This window comes from Conger conger, chromosome 4 (assembly GCF_963514075.1).
Source record: "Conger conger chromosome 4, fConCon1.1, whole genome shotgun sequence".
Lineage (NCBI taxonomy): Eukaryota > Metazoa > Chordata > Actinopteri > Anguilliformes > Congridae > Conger > Conger conger.
This window is the reverse complement of record NC_083763.1, coordinates 48,811,121-48,831,025: the sequence shown is the minus strand read 5'-3', so window position 1 is coordinate 48,831,025 and position 19,905 is coordinate 48,811,121. Positions and strand designations below refer to the sequence as shown.

The 19,905-nt window shown below is 41.3% G+C and overlaps 1 protein-coding gene across 2 annotated transcripts in view; it reads right to left on the bottom strand.

Annotated features, from left to right (window-relative positions):
- Nucleotides 1-467: 467 nt before the first annotated feature.
- The window catches only part of LOC133126544 (chromodomain Y-like protein), a 45,564-nt gene continuing 26,126 nt past the window's right edge, over nt 468-19,905 (bottom strand). The window contains exons 2-7 of one of the 2 annotated variants that reach the window (XM_061238871.1): nt 16,942-17,719; nt 13,742-13,995; nt 11,633-11,805; nt 9,011-9,221; nt 5,558-5,701; nt 468-4,526 (exon numbers count right to left, since the gene is read on the bottom strand). In XM_061238871.1, the coding sequence (XP_061094855.1) occupies nt 4,368-4,526; nt 5,558-5,701; nt 9,011-9,221; nt 11,633-11,805; nt 13,742-13,995; nt 16,942-17,719 (1,719 nt within the window). In that variant the 3' untranslated portion in view covers nt 468-4,367. The remainder of the gene's footprint in view (nt 4,527-5,557; nt 5,702-9,010; nt 9,222-11,632; nt 11,806-13,741; nt 13,996-16,941; nt 17,720-19,905) is intronic. The other variant, XM_061238872.1, reaches the window with a different exon arrangement.

Sequence of the window (19,905 nt, the reverse complement as noted above, 5' to 3'; positions counted from 1 at the left end):
TTATTTCAGATGCACTTTTCTCCTTCTCCTGGATTCCATTGCCAAATCAATCATGTATTGATTTCACTATCACTGTAATGACTGATGCACACCTTACCACTGGGTAAATGCTGCAAAGAAGATCAATGTATTTTTTTTATTTCACCAAACAACATGAATGTCACCAGTCAGACTTCAGTATTGCTTGCCATCTCCTGGAAATTGTTCAAACAGGTGTGCAGTTGGGCCTTTTCTTTTTCTTATATTAATTTGCAGCATGTTCTGAAGGGTACTTTATTTCATGCCTGGTCACAAGTCATTTGCTTTATTTAATTTAAGTTGGGTCTGAATCGGGTTGAATCTGTCCGGAATCAAATGACTGTGCCATGGGGGTGGAACGTGTGGTTCTGGCCTCTTTCGAGTTGGAGAGCTGTCCTTTGGTGCGAGATAAAAAACAGCATAAATATTGACTACGCAGAGGTTGATACTGATGTACAAAACCCATTTTATTTACCATTTTTCACAGCGGAATATATGTTATCAATCTATAAAAACTTTACAGATTTTATAATATATATAGTTCATAGACTACAACATAAAATGGGTCCCACAGATGTAAAAATACTGTACCTAGAGTTCAAACTAAAAGCAGGTATATACACAGTTCAGTTCTCTTAGGGGGGTGATTCAGCTGTTGGCAGTTGTCTGAGGGGGTCAGCCAGTTTTTCTGTACAAAAATAAGATGCAATTCCAAGAGAAAAGCTTATGTAACATAAACCCCTTGGAATACCATCAGCAACAACGGCTCAATATGACATTTTGGCATTTCTTCTTTCAAGGACATTAAAAATACACCTCTGCAAAGTCTGTTACAAATGTGGTTATCTTTACATGAACAATTTTCCAGTTTGAATACAGTAGAGAAAAGGTGACAACCATGTGCTACTAATTGTGAGATGACTTGCCAAACTGAGGCATTTGACATGTAACCAAAATTGGTTACACCTGCAGTTCATTTTAGTGAGTCAACAGTTGGTCTAAGGAGAGCTTTCACTAAGTTGTATGTGTAGACTTGCTCCTGAGGCTGTGGTCATTAACTAGTATGTGCGACTGCACTACAGGGAATGCCTGTATCTATTTCATTTCTTTATAAACCTCATTTCACTGCATCCTCCAGGATACCTGAAGGGAGCATGGTCAATCACATTTAACGTATTTCATGTCTCATTATGGCACATTTGCGGCCGTAAGAGCAGCAGTATAGAGTACACAAAATGGCTCCCAGAAAGAAATGGGAATTTTAAGCTCGAATGGACTGAATCTTCACAGCTAGACCCAGAATCCTGATCGCACCTTCAGAATTCACATTTCTCAACATCAGATTTAAGTTGACCACAAATTGTGAGAGCAGGACCACAGAGAATGTTGGGATGTGCCTGTTTTGAGAATTCATCAGGAGTTAATTTTGTTTGTGGTGATTCATGTAACAGAGGGAACGCAATGCTTAGACCTGGAGCAAAAACTTCATAAGGGATAATAGATTAACTTTTTCTGTTGTTAATTTTTAATGGACAGTTTAGTCCCACATCTCATATTGCAATTCACCCTATGAGGAAGACCACAGTATTAACTCCAACAGTCCAACGGTCCCATTTTTCACTTCAGTTAGCAGCCACCTCAGGTTTCAGGCCAGTCCCCTTGACAAAATTTCCAGCAAATCACTTTTACAGCGGGAACCATAATTCATTGAACAGTGACACATTTTTTGGTTATTTTGGTTCCATACTCTAGCATTTTATGAGTTTGAAAGGATATGATGACAATGAGATTCAAATACAGACTCAGCTTTGGGTTGAGAAATGACAGCACCTTTTGTACATGGTCCCCCCATTTTATAGGACTACAAGTATTTGTTGAATTGGCTTTACAGATATGTTTCATTTGTGTTGTTAGTGAATGCAGAAGAGACCTGGTAATATCTAGTCTTGATTCTAGACTTTGCAATTGCCTTTGGAGATTGTTGTCGGTGTGTGACAACATGAGGAAGACATCTTTCAATGCAAATTAAGCTGGCCATCATAAGGTTCAGAAATGAAGAACAATCCATCAGGAACATTGCAAAAACCCTGGGCATGCCCAAGTTAACAGTTTGGTTCATTATTAACAAAAAAAAACTAGTGAACTCAATTCTGGCAAAAGACCTGGTAGACAAAGGAAGAACACCGTAGTGGATGACCGAAGAACACTATGGTGAGGAAAACCCCTGATAATGGCTGGACGCAGGTGTAGATGTGTCAAAGTCGATCATATGTAGAAGACTACACCAGCAGGACTATAGAGAGTACACTACAAGATGCAAAGCACTAATAAGCCTGAAGAACAGAAAGGCGAGATTACGGTTTGCTAAAAAGCACCTAAAAGATCCCCAAGAGTTCTGGAACAAAGTCTTGTGGACAAATGAGACAAGGAAGATTAACATGTACCAGAGTGATTGAAAGAGGAACATGTGGATGAAAAAAAGGAAATGCCCATAATCCAACGCAAACCACATCATTCGTGTTATGGCTTGGGCCTGTATGGCTGCCACTGGAACGAGCTCACTTGTCTTCATCGATGATGTGACTGCAGACAGAAGTAGAACATTGAATTCTGGAGTCTACAGAAATATTTTATCAGCAGATAAAACTTATTGGATGGCACTTCATCATGCAAAAAGACAAAGTGCAAAAGGTTCCATAATTTCTAAAAGTTTCATCTGATATGGATGAAGTTATCCACAAATTATGTCATTGTATCCTTTCAAACTCAAAGTGCTATAATACTGAACCAAAATAACAAAAATGTGTCACTGTCCATTTATTATGTTCGGGCAAATTTCAATATAAAAAGTACCTATTTAGAGAGCAAACATTTGTAAATAACATGAAATGGGTCACATCAGGCTTTCTTTGCTTACTACTCTGTTACACAATATATTAGACAATGTAGTGTTGTCATTAACAGAAAAACAAATAAAATGTTCAATTTGACCTTAGTGTAGTGGGGCAGTGTGTTCTACTCCTTGGCAAGGCCCATCATGTCAGCTGGTTTTGAGGTGTTGGTTACAGTTGCTTAGACACAGGTCTCTAAAACACAAGTGTGAGCAAGGTGCACTTTTCGTGAGGGACTCCATAAATGTTTGGAAAAATGCTGAAGATTTGATCAAACATGACAGGAGCCAGGATTAAACAAAAACCAATATGCACATTGCACACTGGGATACCCTGGCAGACTGCCTCACTTTGAACCTTGCTCAATCATTTGCAACCCTCGCTAAGACAGTACAAACAAAAAATTCTTTATATCAAAAAGCAAAGGAATATTCTCCTTTGGCTCACTTTTCTTTGAAGGCTTTTTTAGGCTTTTAACTTATTAAATTAGAATATTTAGAATACAGTGAACCAAAACCACATTTCGCTTAACAATACTAAATATTTGGCATAAGCTAGTCAGTCTAAAAATAATAGATAAATTGTGCGCACTCACTCACTCAACACACACCTCTGCAGTTTTCATTCTTGTAAATGAGCATGTTGTAACCCACGAGAAAAAAAAAAAAATTTGACCACAAATTATTGAACTTGAAAAAAATGTTCCCAGGTTTAGCAAACCAGATGTATTTGTCTTGATTAGCTCTAATACTGCCATAGGTGATGTGTGGAGTTCTGCTACGAGCATCTTCATGCGTGGAAGAAAGAAAAATGCTTGTCTGGAAAAGTTCACCAAGTCAACTCCAATGGATGTGCCAGTGTAGATATTGAGCTCAATTTCTTCTTCAAAGCCTTCTGCTGCCATAGCGACAGTCTGGCAGCTCGGCTTCCTTCACGGCCTCCGCGGCCAGTCATTGTTACCAACAAATTTTACATATTACTTGTCTACAGGTTTGTACAATATGAACATTATCAATAAGGCTTGTTTATCTTAATTGAATATACTGTATATATACACAGAACCTTATTTGGCCAAGACACTTTTAGCCTGTCCCCTCCAAATAGTGGCACACTTCAATTTTGCTGGGCGGGGCCACCACAGCAGGTCATCGTGTTTAAGTAAAGCTCATGAGACACAGAGGTGGAGCTGTGGAACAGAAACAGGGACGCCGATCAGTTCTGAGCAGTCAAACGCGTTCCAAAGTACACCCCCCGTTGCCATACCTCCCGACTTCATACATCCGTTTCAACACAAGTTGTCCAGTAGACCCGGGAAAGGATCTACATGCAACACGCAGAGACGTATATTCATACAGTTTCGCACAGGGTCCAATCTTCCAGGGAAGCCGGGCTTCCTCCAGGCTTGCGTGAGTGCGTAGGTGTTGCCGTGCTCGTTCGCCAAGGAACAACGACGAGTGCCTAGAACTCGTCGATCTTCTTCTGTAGGTACTTCAAGATGGAGTCCATGCCTTGCGGCGATCCCCAAACCCTCTTCAGGACCTCGCACTCCCGCTCGTTGGCCTGCTCTAGGGCAGCCCTGCCGGTGCTGCACACCAAGGCTTTGGACTCCCGCAGAACCTGAACACAGCCGCGGTCCCACATTAACACACGGGGGGGGGAGAAGAAGAGGGGGGTAGAAATCGGTTTATGAGAATGAAAATGTCAGGGGAAAAACAGCTACCATACGATGAGTCTGACACCACCTGGTTTGAAAATCTTCATTAATGTTTCACTGTGGGTAAGATCTTTACATTATCATTTATAATCAAGTATATGGGTATAAATCATCCCAGGTGACACAAAATTAACCATTGCTACATAATGCATGTCCTGTAAAAAGGGAAAATTGCAGTTTCCCCTGGTGCCATTACTGCAGTTATCAAATGGCAGTGCAATCTTTTTTTATAGCAAAGGAGATACAGATGTGTGCAAGATCTTAAATATCTCAAGCAAATAAAATAGTACTTGGGACCCCAACTCTGCATTTAAATCTGGCCACTCTAGTCCAAAACAGCCTGATAAAAATACACATTAAAAATAAAATAGTAACCTTCTGCTCTTTTCCAAAAACTTCACATTTTCAAGTAATTAATTTAGTTTCTCCTTACATCCCCCCTGAATGTCAGTAAAAAAATAAAAATAGTCTGCTTACTGCCAAATGCGGAGTAACATGCAGTCACCAAATTGCTCTGATGAATCATGCTTTGGTTGAAGTGCCCTCCATCTATTATAGCAGCCACAAACCACTCAATTACCTACACTACAAACGCCCATTACTATACAATCATCTCACTGACAAGGGACGGGTAGGCTAGCATTACAAATACTTTTCTCTAAAGCCCACAGTTCTTCTCATCATCACTCATCGAAGTACTCTGCCGCAAAGGAGCTAAAACACATCAGTGTGACCAGAACCGTTTACAGGGAGGAGGGTATGCAGTGGTGTACTGTAGGGGCGTCCATGATCGGTGCATGAGGCGTGAGAAAAGTGAGAGAAAGAAATATCAACGAGGATGGAGAGGGGAGGGAGGTGACGGCTGCGTTTTTGTCTTTTTTTTGTGTGAGAATGTTGCAAAAGAAAATCAAAAGAAATTAAAGGATGGACTTACAACTGAATTACAAGAGACAAGCTCCCTAATGCGCACCATCACCTCCTGAGTGAACGTCCCCGGCCAGAACACCTGGGACACCAGGCCCTTGGCGCAGGCCTCCTGGGCCGTCAGCTTGCGCCCGCTCAGCAGCATCTCGTTGGCCTGGAAGGGTGGGGGACAGGAGGAGACAGGAGGAGACAGGAGGAGACAGGAGGAGACAGGAGGAGACAGGAGGAGACAGGGGGGGGGCAGGGGGGGGGCAGGGGGGACAGGAGGGGGACAGGAGGGGGACAAGGGGGGAACAGGGGGGATGGCTGTCAGCATGAGGTCAGTCTGGAGCGCACTCACACATTACCTGCCATTAATTACCCAGTCCTGCTGGTCCTATGCACTCTGCTCCAATTGAAAAAAAAAAAGAAGATACATGTCTGAAGTTAACTGGCAGTGAAGGGTAATGCACCTAATTGGCGTGACTTTGGATGGGAAAGCCCATGTGAGCAGGGTGAAGACTGTAAACACAGAGGCGTAAGACCGATTCCTAGGACCCTGGTGTCTCGTTTTAAAACCGTTTGAAACTTAAGGGAAGGTAATGGGGCCTACGTGTACCAAGGGCTGAAGCAGTAAGCAATGATTATGACCGTTAGTGTGCTACTGCCACCTAGAGCTGACAGAACCACTCTGACCCATGATATTGCATCTCCACAAAACCGTTCACATCCTGACACGGTCAGCCCAAGTAATATCCAGTTACTGCCACTCAAAAGAGAGAAAAAAACAATTAACAAGTATTTTTCAAATTAACTGTTGAGATGCGTAATAGTGAAGACCTGACAAGGCATCTGATGTACTTAACTACCTGATAATTACATATTTATATACAAATAGATAAGTAGATTGAACAGTGACTTTCATAACTATACGCTAACACTTTTATTTTTTTAGCCCTAAACTCAAGCAGTTTTGACTTCAAAAAAATATGGAAGGCAAGTACAGAATTTATTTCTAGGTATTTAAGACGACAACAACTTTTGTCTGTAACCTTAATCTTAGGCGCTGGATGTATTGGGAACAGATCTGGGTTGAAATAGTATTTATTTTGTTTCAAATACTTTTCTCCATTTGAATAAACTTGCTTGGTGTATTGGAACAAGTGAAGCGATCCAAATAAGTCAATAAATGATCCCAGGCTCAAATGCAGGCAAGATCAATAGAGCACAGAAAAGTATTAGAATCCAAAACAAATACTAATTCAACCAAGGTCTAACTGGGACACATTGTATTGGGTTTACAGTCTGTTACAACATGTCATCGCATATTCCTTGTAAACCATAGCTACATAAAGACAGTGTAACTTTACCAGAATCGTCTTCGCAATATGTAGAACAGGCACTGTAAAATATGTATTACCCAAGACATTTAAAACATATAAACATATACATTTTTAAGTTCTTCGAAAACAACATTGATATTCCTAACCTATTCTTCAATTCTTTTGATCAACTTGTCTAATAGTCATACCTAAAAGTGTTATTCCGTATTACTTTTTCTGTGATGTAAAGGAAGCCATCATGGGGAAATGTAAATAAAAAAATGTAAATCTTAGTAAATAAAGCAAATGGTTTGCCACAAATGTACGTCAGCATGTTTCAATGTATTTTAATTGCTCAGCTGAGTCCCATTTTTTTTAACACAGCAAAGCTCCATTTTGGATAAGCCCAACCCACCTTTAACCACAGTGGTCACATATTTTACTTCCTCTCACTTCCTGTTTCCTATAATGACACAAAAAAATACTGTGTGTATGTGTGTGTGTGTGTGTGTGTGTGTGTGTGTGTGTGTGTGCACATGAATGCGCGCATGAACCAGATGAACCTTACTAAAGTACATTAGTATGAGGTGCAGAAGCGCCCATGATAAATTAATGTCCATTACCAAGGACATTATCAATAGACAATCATTTAGTATTAACGTAACAACAATAGCAGTTGAGATGAAGTAAACATGTACCGGATTGTGTGTTTGTTTCCTTTTAAAAGCAGTTATAATTGTCCAAAGACAGTTGTGCTGTTTATGTTACATACTCTCTGCACTTAATGGCAACATAGGTCTGCTCATTACTTTAATCTGCTATTACAGATTTAGGCCAGTGCTTTGAGGTTCATGGGATAGTGGGGTGGCCTGGCACAGTGAAGGTGCGACAGCTTTTCTCATCACTACAGGGGCAGTCTGTAGCCCAGTGGCTAACTGAAACCCGGAACCCCCAGTGTAGCCATGATAAGATCTGCACAGATGTTGGCCCTTGAGAAAGGTCCTTAACCCCACATTGCTCCAGGAGTGATTGTCCCCTGCTTAGTCTAATCAACTGTAAATCCCTTTAGATTAAAATGTCAGCTAAATAAGAAATTATTATTATTATCAATTTACTTTGTAAGAAGGTACTAGCTTCTTCTGAAGATGTTAGGGATTTCCATACATTGGCTCATTCCTTGCTTCCTGTCCTAATGGTGTTAATTTGTGAAGATTCTCTGGTTGGCATTGTGTAATACCACTGCTATTTGCCTCCTTCATTGACTCTCTGTTGCTGCACCAGCTTGCTTTCGTCTCTTGCTTTAGTCTCTTGTTCTCATTTACTTGTTGCATCAGCTACTTGATTTGTCTTTGTCTTCATTCATCCTTTTATACTCCCTCTCATACACTGAGATCATCATTTTGCCCACATAATCTGTTCCCTCTTTTGTTTTTAATGTCAAAATCTTCACAGTTCCTGTCCCTCCACTAACGGAATGCCCACACATTTTTGTGTTTTAGTTTGTTAACATTCACTACCCCTTAAAAAAAATTCCTCATTTCCTCCTAGTATGAAGCTAAACAGTGGCATTCTTTAAATTATTTTATGTAAACTGGAGTAACCGTTGGAACAATTGAACTAGAATAATTTAAATAAAATGGTCATATGAATGTCAAATATGAAAAAGACTTGTTTCACTAAAATATAACATGTAGAAAAATGGTCCTGCTTCTTTGATATCAGCCTAACAGGAGCCGTTGAAACTGCGGGAGGTAACTCATAGTTAATGTAAATGTACAAACTGAATGTACAAACTAAAGAGCAGCTAATGCGTACCTCATACTGCCATTATAGTGAGGAAGCAACGTTTACTCTGCACATCGGCAATCTATAATTCAGTATGTATTCAGAGAAATTGGATCAAATTAATTGGAAAAAAAAATCAGTGTGAGTCAGTCAGCTGAAGTGTAGATTCAGGGGCAGATTCAAGGGCAGCTAGTTAGAGTGGTGAGGGGAGATAGTGAAGGACACAGAAAAGCATGAGGAGAGAGGCAGGGAAACAGAGAACAACACTGGACAGGACTGTGTGTGAGAATACAAAGGAGTGGCATATGACAGACACAATATGTCGGAAAAAAGGGTCAGAAATGACATGGCGGGGAGAGGCGGCCGTCGGGACTCACGGAGACCACGCCCATGACGCGCTGAAAGGTGAGCGAGGAGCAGGCGTCGGGCGTCTGTCCGAAGGTGGTGTAGGGTGTCTGGAACCAGGCCTTCTCGTTGGCCCAGACCACGTCACACAGCGGCAGGATGGAGGCCCCCAGGCCCACCGCCGGGCCGTTCACAGCCACGATGATGGGCTTCTTGAACTGGATGAAGGTGTTCACAAACGTCCTGTGGGCGACAGAAGGGCCTCGCATAACTACAAATATCATCATGACCACCGCCTCCACCACCACCACCACTTTCCAAGTGTTGAAAACAGTCAGAAGGATCTCAAGAGCCATCACAATAAAGAATGAGAGCATTCTTTTAGTCAGTTACAGCATGTACAGAATGCAGCAGCATGTGTACTGACAAAGATCAGATGGATAACACACATCACCACCATTTTAAAGTTGCTGAACTGGTTACCGGTCAGTTTTAGAATCAATTCTAAGATCCTTTAATTGGTTTAATTTTTTGTATTAATTTATTAATTATTATTTCATGTTGTTATTATTTTATTTCTTTTGTATGGCTTTCACCTAGTTTTAGCCTTGCTCTTACCCTCCCTGATTTACCTTTTATACATATTTAATATAGCCTACATATTTTATATTTTTTACATATGTTTTATTTGATATTGATATATACATACATATATACATATTTTATATACGATTTACCTTTTATTTTATTTATTTGTACTATTTCTGCTTTTAGACATTTATTTTATTTTAAACTATTTATCCAGCTTTTTTGTCTGTTTGTCTGTTGTCTAATTTTTATAATGTTTTATCTGATCTTATTTCTGTCCTTTGGTCTTAAATGTTTTTTGTATTTTTCAATCACCCTGTTTGTTTAGTCTTTTATGCTAAGTTCACCGAGTTGCACCCACTGAAGGAAATGTGCTTTACAAATAAAGTTTGATTGTTGATTCTTTTTTTTTTTATTCAGTTTTTAAATAAGGATAATTGCTACAGGCTATCATTACATTAAATACTACTTTATACTTAAAATATTACTTCTTCCTTGCAAAGTTCTCTCTGTCTATCAAATCCTTTCATCGCTCCCTTTTAGGAAGAGTGTTTATTCTTTTTTTCTTCCCGGCTTCAGTACACAAAACCCACAAGAGCACACAAGGGGGAATAAATATTTTCACAGACATGAGTCGGAAAGAACATTACAGCAGCATTTAGCGCTCAAGTACAAAGTCATTCTTGAGAACTAAAAGAGAACAAAGAACCTGAGGCAATAACATTATCTACAGAGCCCAGATCTCTGCAGCGCATCTGTGTATTTTAATCGTCATAACATGGCCGCCAATTGTGCAAATGAATATGACTATATTTCAGGGGCAAAACTGATCTGGTTTCTCTCATCTTTTCAATCACATTACATACATCAAAGGTTTAAAATGTGCAAATTGTGTAACCCTTTCTAGAATTAAATGGTAATAAATTAGCTCTCGCATAAAAAATATATACTGTGTGGGACTTCAAAGAATGAAGTTAAAAGCTAGTTGTGGTGAGCTAGTGGGAGATCAGTAGTCTACACTGAAATATGAATCAGCTCTCACGATAAAAAAAAATTCTCTTCACACTACAACGTGTTTTTTTTCCACCACAAATCATCACAAAACAACAGCCTTCAATTCTCTCATTCAGTGGTAAGCAGTTGGCTGAATGTTGCAGAGTTGCATACTGATTTGGAAAATACATCATTTTAAAGCTTAAATAAAAAGTATATGCTTCATTATTTAATTATATGTTTTCAAAAGGAAACCGTCAGTCCCAATGACCAATTCCATAACTGATATGACAGTTTAATGGTTGAAGGTAAAACTGCCCTGCACATTAGTACTCATGTGCAAGCACACAGCATCTATTCATGAAAGGCGAAGCAGAAACTCAGAGCACTGACATCACACTGGTGTTTATCTAGCTCCAGGAGTAAATGTAGTGTAATGTAGCACACTCCCACCACCCACACACTGACAGAGACTCAGCCCTGCTTCCTCCCCTCCAATTGTCTCCCTCTTCTTCACAAGCCGGAGCCTCTGCAGCCTGATCAAACAGTGTCCTTTCAATGCATCACATACACAGCCACTGGAACTTCCCTTTGTTTCTTTATTTCTGACTATCCACATTCAGGAGGCAAGAGCTTTCCCAGCTAACTATAGTCATGTAGAGGGTGTGTGTGTGCGCATGTGTGTGTGTGCATGAGTGTGTGCGTGTGTGTGTGTGTGTGTGTGTGGGCGTACGTGTGCATGCATGCAATTCTTCGCTACTCATTTCATTTTCAAGTTCCGCCCTGAGAAACTGCTTAAAAGTAGGAATTAAACAAAGATGAACCATTTGAGTTCATTTCATGAAGTCTTTATACCGGCTCCATTTTCCTTACTTCAATATGTTATGAGGCACCGTGTCATTCCCTGTCTTTTGAGTCTTTACTTTATGAACAGTGTTTAAAGCCCCTGATGCTGTGACAGATGAAGTCGACCATCTTGGCTCTCCTCCTTCCTGGCACTTGTTAGTTTCCTAAGGGACCAACCAGTTGGCTTCAGGCACAAGGGTCTGGATGCCTCTGTCAACCCCATTTACCTAATGGAGTCCGCCATCTTGACGCTTTCTTTCTTCCTGTCGTCGGTGAGCCGGCGGATGAAGTAGATGAAGTCCAGGCCGAAGCAGAAGACGCTGCCCACCGCGCTCAGCAAAACCAGTTTACTGTCATCCGACGCCGCCGTGGCCAGTGCACTTTGCACCTCCTTCATCACCTGAATCACGTCACTCGTTATCATCGCTGTGCAATCGATGCCTCTTTAAGAGCATCATCAGCCCAATATTATCTCAAATAAATTTCAACACTCAAATACATTTCAACGGTATATTGGTACATATATAGTCCCCTCCAAAGGTATTGGAACAGCAAGGCCAATTCCTTTGTTTTTGCAATGCACTGAATACATTTGGGGTTGAGATAAAAAGAGGAACAATAGTTCAGAATTTTAGCTTTAGTTTCCTGGTATTTATACCTAGATGTGTTAAACTACTTAGAACATAGCACCTTTGGTACCAGACCACCCACTTTTTAGGTGAGCAAAAGTATTGGAACAGAGAGTATAAGTAAATGAAAGCAAAATAAAATTAATAATTGGTAGCATATCCCTTGCTTGCAATTACTGCATCAAGCATGCGACCCATTGACATCACCAAACTGTTGCTTTCTTCATTTGTGATGCTTTTCCAAGCTATTAGTGCAGCCTTTTTCAAAAGATGAAATGCATGCTGACTTGGCCAGTCTAAAACCTTCCACTATTTCTCCCTAATGAAGTTATCTGTTGTGTCGGCAGCGTTTTTTGGGTCATTGTCTTGCTGCATGATGAAGTTCATCCCAATGAGTTGCATTTCTACATAAGAATGCTTTAGTAGACTTCTGAATTCACCCTGCTGCTACAATCATGAGTTACATCATCAATAAAGATTAGTGAGCTCCCTCCAGAAGCAACCATGCAAGCCCAAGCCATGACACTTCCTCCACCGTGATTCACAGATGAGCTTGTATGTTTTGGATCATGAGCAGATCCCTTCTTTCTTCACACTTTGGCCTTTCCATCATCTTGGTCTCATCAGTCCTTAAAACTTTGTTCCAGAACTTTTGTGGCTCATCTCTGTTTTTCTTAGAAAATTGTAATCTCATCTTCCGATTCTTACTACTGATGAGTGGTTTGCAACTTGTGGTATAGCCTCTATATTGCTGCTCTCTAAGTCTCCTTTGAACAGTTGATTGAGATACTTTCACCCCTGCCCTGTAGATATTGTTTGTAATGTCACTGACTGATGATTTTGGGTTTTCCATCACAGCTCCCACAATGTTTCTGTCATCAACTACTGTTTGCTTTCCTTCGTCGGCCTATTCAATGTCTGTTGCTCAGTACGGCAGCGGTTTCTTTATTTTTCAGGACATTCCAAGTTGTTGTACAAGCTATCCCCAATGTTTGGGCAATGGCTCTGATTGATTTTTCCCTCTTTTCTAAGCTTCAAAATGGCTTGCTTTTCTCCCAAAGACAGCTGTCTGGTCTTTGTGTTGGTTTATCTTTTCTAACACAAATGCAGTCTTCACATGCAAAACCCAAGGCTAAGTAGACATTCAGAACTATTTAACCAGTCAATCTAACAGGACATCACAAAAACATTGGGTGGCCTTATGATCTGTCATCCCATGTACATCTTTTGACCTCAAACTCAATCATCTTCAGTGTAGAGCAAAAACAAAGGAATTGACCTTGCTGTTCCAAGAGAGGACAGTATTTCTTATTCTAAATACTCTTATTACAATGTCCAGGCTAGTTGCATTACTAATAACCACCTATTGTAATGTGCTAACTGCTCTTGAGGTGTCAATAGAAAAGTTAAGCACTCAAAATGTTACTCTACATATGTGCAAATTGCCATAAGTAATATAGTTACAATATATAACTAAATAGTTAATGCATAATACTGTATTTAATTAGATGGCATACAAATACGATATATAACTAAATAATGTATTATTAAACTATGTATAGACTCATACATTTCAAATAGGACTTGGGATATAAGGTAAAACCAAGGTTTTCTAGGTTGGTGAAGCTGATCCATCAAGCACAATAGCATCCTTGCAAAAGCACATAACAGAGAAGCTAAAGCAGAAGAGGTGAAAGGAGGACTCACATCAGGGTTGAGGGAGTTGTTCTCAGAGGTCTTGGTAGAGAGCAGGATGTGCGTGAAGCCGTCCTGCTTCTTCACCACGATGTCCCGGTAGCGGTACGCGCTCTCCGTCTGCCGTACGCTGAAGCGCAGCCGCTTGTCGAAGGTCGAGCGCTCCTCGAAGCGCCGCTTCCCGGGCACCCCAGAGACACTGCCCACTGCACTCTGCAGGCTAGCGGTCCCGTTGGCTACCAGGGCTTCCATCAATGTGCCTGTCCCTGCGGAGGTCACCAAAGCTCATCAGTCAACCCGGCAAGTAACAACGGTTGTAATACAGTGATTACCTAAAACACAAATGATTCATTATTGTTGATTATTTGGGCAGCCTATAGCATAGTGGTTAGGAACATGACTGGGACCCGGAAGGCTGGTGGTTCGGTGTAGCCACGATAAGATCTGCACAGCTGTTGTGCCCTTGAGCAATGCCATTAACCCCCATTGCTCCCGGGGCACTGCACGATGGAAGCCCACTGCTCCTAAGTAACTAGGATGGGTAAAATGCCCCAAAAGGTTCAATAAAGTATATCTTATTCTATTACAGTCTAGATAAGAATTTGCATGATTTATGTTGTATCTTATTTACATAAATACAGAAAACTACTCAAAATGAGCAGAATAAATATTCACTAAAAAAAACAAAAGAAGAGAGCTGAAAGCAAGAGACACATTGAACATTAGCTGCTTCACTGCAGTGTCTATTTTGCTCTCCCCACACACACTCAAAGCAGATTCTGAAAAATGCCATCAGCACTGTGTCCTAGCAACTACACACTTCCCAAAAATCCCCAGCCCTGGCCAGTCTGGGGACACTGGGTTGGTGAGCTGGGAGGTTTTTACGGTTTCGAAACAACCTTTGGTAAGTGGGAAACTGCGACATTGATGGATGGGCCGTAAATAAGACTGCACTATCCACAATTATGCACTGCTGAAAATACCACCCAGCAATCACTTCACTATTAGCGGCAGCTCAAAAGCCCAGCTACTGCTGGAGTCTAGACTCGAAGCAACACTTTCATCCACCAAAAATAAGGGCAACAGCATTAACCTTGTGATTTTCATTTAAAAAATTTGATTAATAAATAATAATTCTGGAGCCCACTGGAATTTGTTCGCTTCCTACATCAGTGTCTTTTGGTGTATGGTATCCAAATCTGTGAATATATAACACTAAATACTACTAAATATCTTGGTTAAGCAAAATGAAGTGAATAATTTTTTCGTATTTTATATTATACAATGCCAAATTTGGGTCTGTTTCCAATCAAAATTAAACTTTAATTTATTCAAAAGACACAATATCCTTACTTATATAAAAAAATAATTGAGTTGAAACTGCAATGCCTTACAGGCTATTTTGAGCCATTATAGAATATTGCAGTATGCAGCTGTATGATGTGGTAATACTTTTATTCTATTCCTCTATTCTATATACTGCAATGAAAACCTAAAATATAAAAGATGCATTTTGGACCTGTTGGAATCTATACCTATAATAGCATATTTAAATTAATTATATTGAGGGGGGGTGGAGTGGTATTTCTGTGATTAGAATTAAGTCATATTTACCAAATGAATATCAACAAAAAATGGAATGAAAAGTAATTCATGGATATGAACAATATATAAAACTGAAATCAGCATTTCACAACATTCATTGCATTTTACATAATTATGCAGGCACATTACTAGTTAAATGGACTCCAGCTCTTCTAACTGCCAGCCACGGTTGAAAGTGATTTGTTCTGATAATTGGGAAGATGTGTTCTGTTCTAAAGTGGAATTCCACCTGAAAGTGAAACCTTAAGAACAGTGGCATACGTGACAAATGCAGCACATTCATCCAGAATGAAGCGTGTGCTAGACAAAGCACATGATTTGTGCCGCAAAGTTAATGGGAGCCTCTCTGGCTCACTATTGGGGTAAAGTGATTTCGCTCTTCCTCTGAGCAAAAATTCCATAGGTGGCCTCTGCTGACCAAGTGACATCAACCTTTAGCGGAAAATATTGCCATTTTGCACTCTGCACTCCCTTTTAGAAGCAGAGGTGAAGCTGTGGTATGAATATTAATCTTCTTCCTGAGGTGTGACCCACCTAAGCTAGAAATAGAGACTACCAGCACTAAAACGTGACTGCGACGGTTTGCCTCTAATCAGCTACAGAAAGCATATTTAAATTCATACCCTAGAATTCATTAAAAGTTGAACTGTAGCTTTGAATCTCTTTCTATTTCATCTGTCACAAGAAAATGGCCGAGCTATGAATACCATGTGCTGAACTGTGAAGACAACTCATTATATCCCCTAGAGCACATGTAGCCTATAATGGAGGAGTTGATGTAAATGAGGTAAGAGCTTGTCACAGATAGGCAATGGAAGAAAAATCTGTGGGTGAGGCTCTGTTGGAGAAAATATACAGATAAAATGAAATTAATTAATTTAGTTAAGCAACAAATGCCATTATGAAGGAATACAATGGCGATGCATGATATCACAGGAAGCACGCCTGTCTGGCCAGAGACAGTTCTCTTGTTCTAGACTTCAAAGAGGGAGAAAGGAAGCAGACTTGCAGACCATCTCAGTAGTTCCACACCAGTGACCCGAGGGCAGAGAGTTCACTTGGCACATCATGTTGAGGTTCAGACACTGTTGCAGCCAAAACATGGTGCACACAGACGTAAACAATGCATAGACCACAATGCCCAAATACAGCTAAACCCCGGCTTCTCTGAAGTCAAGGCCACACAAAGGTCAACATGCTGAATAGTGCTCTATTCAAAATTGAATTCATATTGCAGCAGACACCACCCAGGCAGTGGACTTGGTTTGTTCTAGATATACAATGCAGATCCACATCTAGATTTGTAAATCTAGGCCTGATATATGCATATAGTATGGCATGTAATTGCTTTCTTGACAGAACATGCTTCTGGTGGGCTGTGAAATAGTGTTGCATTGCTCCCTGTGGCTAAACCTGGCCACAGTATCTGTGGGTTTCTGTTGCTTCATTTCAATTAGCTGCCAATTAAGGCTATGAGAACAAGGTGTGCAGATTCTTTAGCCAATCAATGACTCCAGTAAACAAATCACTGGTGCCCGAAAACCAGCAGGCATTGTGGCCCTCCAGACCAGGAACTTGACACCTATGCATTAAGGCGACCACCCCACCTTTGCCGTTGAGAGTGAGCACAGCAGCTGGCGTGATGGGGACCTGCGGAGGCGGAAGGATGGTCTGCATCCTTGGGCGGGTCCCCATGCGTGCCCTCTCATCCCCAGGCCCCAGAAGGGCCCCTGGGGGCTTCTCTAGCAGGGCCACCTCGGGGGGTACGGAGTCCGGCCCCTGCTCGGCCGTCTCCAGGCTGTGGGCCGCCTCGCTGGGGGACTCCTCCACCTCCGTCCGGCTCTTCATGGGGCTCTTGGGCACCAGAATTTTAATCCTGGACTTGGTCAGTTCCATACTCCTCCGCCCGGTACCTATGGGGTGGGCGACCGCCATTCCCGCGACGATGCCGCTGCTGTTGTTGGCGCGTACTTTGTACTTTTGGCTGGAGAGAAGCAGCTGAGGGTCCGCTTTAGTGTCTGTGTCCCTGGGGCCGAGCGACAGCTGTTGTCGCTTAGCTACGGCGGGCATGCCGGCGGTAACGGCGGAGGGGCCGACTACCTTCGGCAGAGCGTTCCCGCTGGTGTGTGACAGCGGCCGGCAGATCTGCTTGCGGGCGTTGTTAGCCGTGCCGTGCCCATAGCTAGGGGAGCTGCGTGTGGAACGTAGGAAGGTGCCGACCCGGCGGTCGCTGTTCAGACGGTTGTACTCATGGATGAACTCCACGCAGTTGGCCAGGTGCGTCTCTGGCTCCCAGGTATCGTCCTCGAACCCGAAGCCTCTCCAGTGCACCAAGTACTCCACCCTCCCCTTTTTGTTTTTCCTCTTGTCAACTATTTTTTCTACCTGAAGGGAAAACACAGGAAGGTCACAGGGTGGAAAGCAGTCAAACAAGGTCAAGGAAATAAAATAAATGATGACTATGTGATGAAACATGGCACAGTGTAAGGAGCTTTAAATGGTAAATGGTAAATGGCAGGCATTTATATAGCGCCTTTATCCAAAGCGCTGTACAATTGATGCTTCTCCATTCACCCATTCATACACACACTCACACACCGACGGCGATTGGCTGCCATGCAAGGCCCCGACCAGCTCGTCAGGAGCATTTGGGGGTTAGGTGTCTTGTTCAGGGACACAGCCCGGGCGGGGGATCGAACCGGCAACCCTCCGACGGCCAGACGACTGCTCTTACTGCCTGAGCCATGTCGCCCCACATTACATGTCGCTTTACATTAGGAAAGTCATTTCAACAACAAAGTTCAACAATAAAGCAGCAACAAATATCATAATGAGATAAGGGATCTCATTTACATGCAGTTAGAAACTTGAAGTATGCTGTTTTATGATTATTTAATGTTGAACCAAATTCAAATCAAAGTTAGCTGCCAAATAGCTTGCCCTTTTGAACCACCTATTTATAAAAATCGTTTATTATCGGAGAAGCAGACATGGAACAGCCACCACTCCAAATGGCAACCTGTCAACCTGTGAATTTCATAGCTAATAAAAAGTATGCGTTAATATCCACTAAAGTACAACTTCTATGCAAGTTTGACACTATAAAGCTTAAAAATTAAGACATATTTCCAAACTTTGGTAAATGATAAAAAACATGTTTATATATTTGGTTTAAATACACAGCTTATTTGCTCTGTCAAAACACATTAAATGACTAGAGGGCATCAATCTCCAGAGCATTCTATTAAATCAAAATATTTAGAAATACCAAACTCAACTTTCAGTTCCAACAAGAGCCATGGGAATATCAATATTCATGTTGGACAGCAATGTTACTTATTGGCTGCCTGAAGGAAACGGTCCTGTTTATGTCACTGGCCCGGTACTGTCAGCCACATTCGATTGACTGGCTGGCTACCACAAAAGGCAGCAGCCATTTAACAGAGCCCGATCAGAGCCTGCTTTCAAAAATAATCCTATAGCTAGACCGAAAAAACAAATGCAAGTCTATATATACACTGAAGAGTTGATGACCCACAGCCCTGTCAACCTCACTAAGTGAACCAAGTCAACGGCTGTTCTCCCTCTCCTCTTTAGGCCTCCATCTGTGGACACTTTTCTCTCAGGGCAGGAACACATGTTTTTGAAGGTGTATGGATCGCGGCACTTTATAGCAGCTGTTAGTCTAAATGGCTGTTGATGAAATCCAGTTAAACACATGCCAGTGCGTGACTGTTTCTTCTCTTTGTTGGATTGCATTTCTGGCCTCTTGGGCATCCTCCATCTATAATGCCATTCCTCCTGCAAATACCACAGACTCAGAGAGAGAGTCGCTTATTGGAAAAGCTGCACTCACACCTAAGGGAAAGGATGCCTTGTAAATCAGGAATGACTCATTCTAACCTTGTTAAGATTTGATAAGGAGAGTCTGTTAGAAACCAAGAGTTGCACTTTTTACAATGAGCTATTCTAGTCACTTCAGGGCAATGGTATTGGTGAAGCGAACTAGTCAAATGTACTGTATCCCGCTAGTGTTTACGAATCCAGTTGAATATTCATAAACAGCAATGATTAACAGATCTAAATTTCAAATGATTTGTGATTTGATGATTTTTCTTTTCATTGGAAGGCAAGGCCTTACGGTTTGGTGGGAATCTGCAACAACCTTTTGCTTCACAGTGAGCCCTTTGGTGGCCAAAAATAACAGCAGAGAATCAAGAGTTGTGGTTGTAGAGAACTGCCTGCAGGAAAAAACACAGGCTTGGCACACAAACATTCAAGAACATCATTAACCAAATGGCAGTGGCGGTGAATTGTACACCATGCAAGAAATATTACGTAAACCGACTACATAGCATCACATGCCAAAAAAATAAAATAAAGGAATACTGCTCAATAAGAAAAACAAAAAACAATCAGGTATCAGCATTGTCTTAGATTACCGTGTAATCTACATCCTGGAGATAGTCAATAGTTCCAGTAACGGTTTTTAAGAGTAAGACAACATGTTAATTATACATGTTGTAGCAGGGAGGGAATGGTTAACTGCACTGCTTTCAGATTTGAGAGAT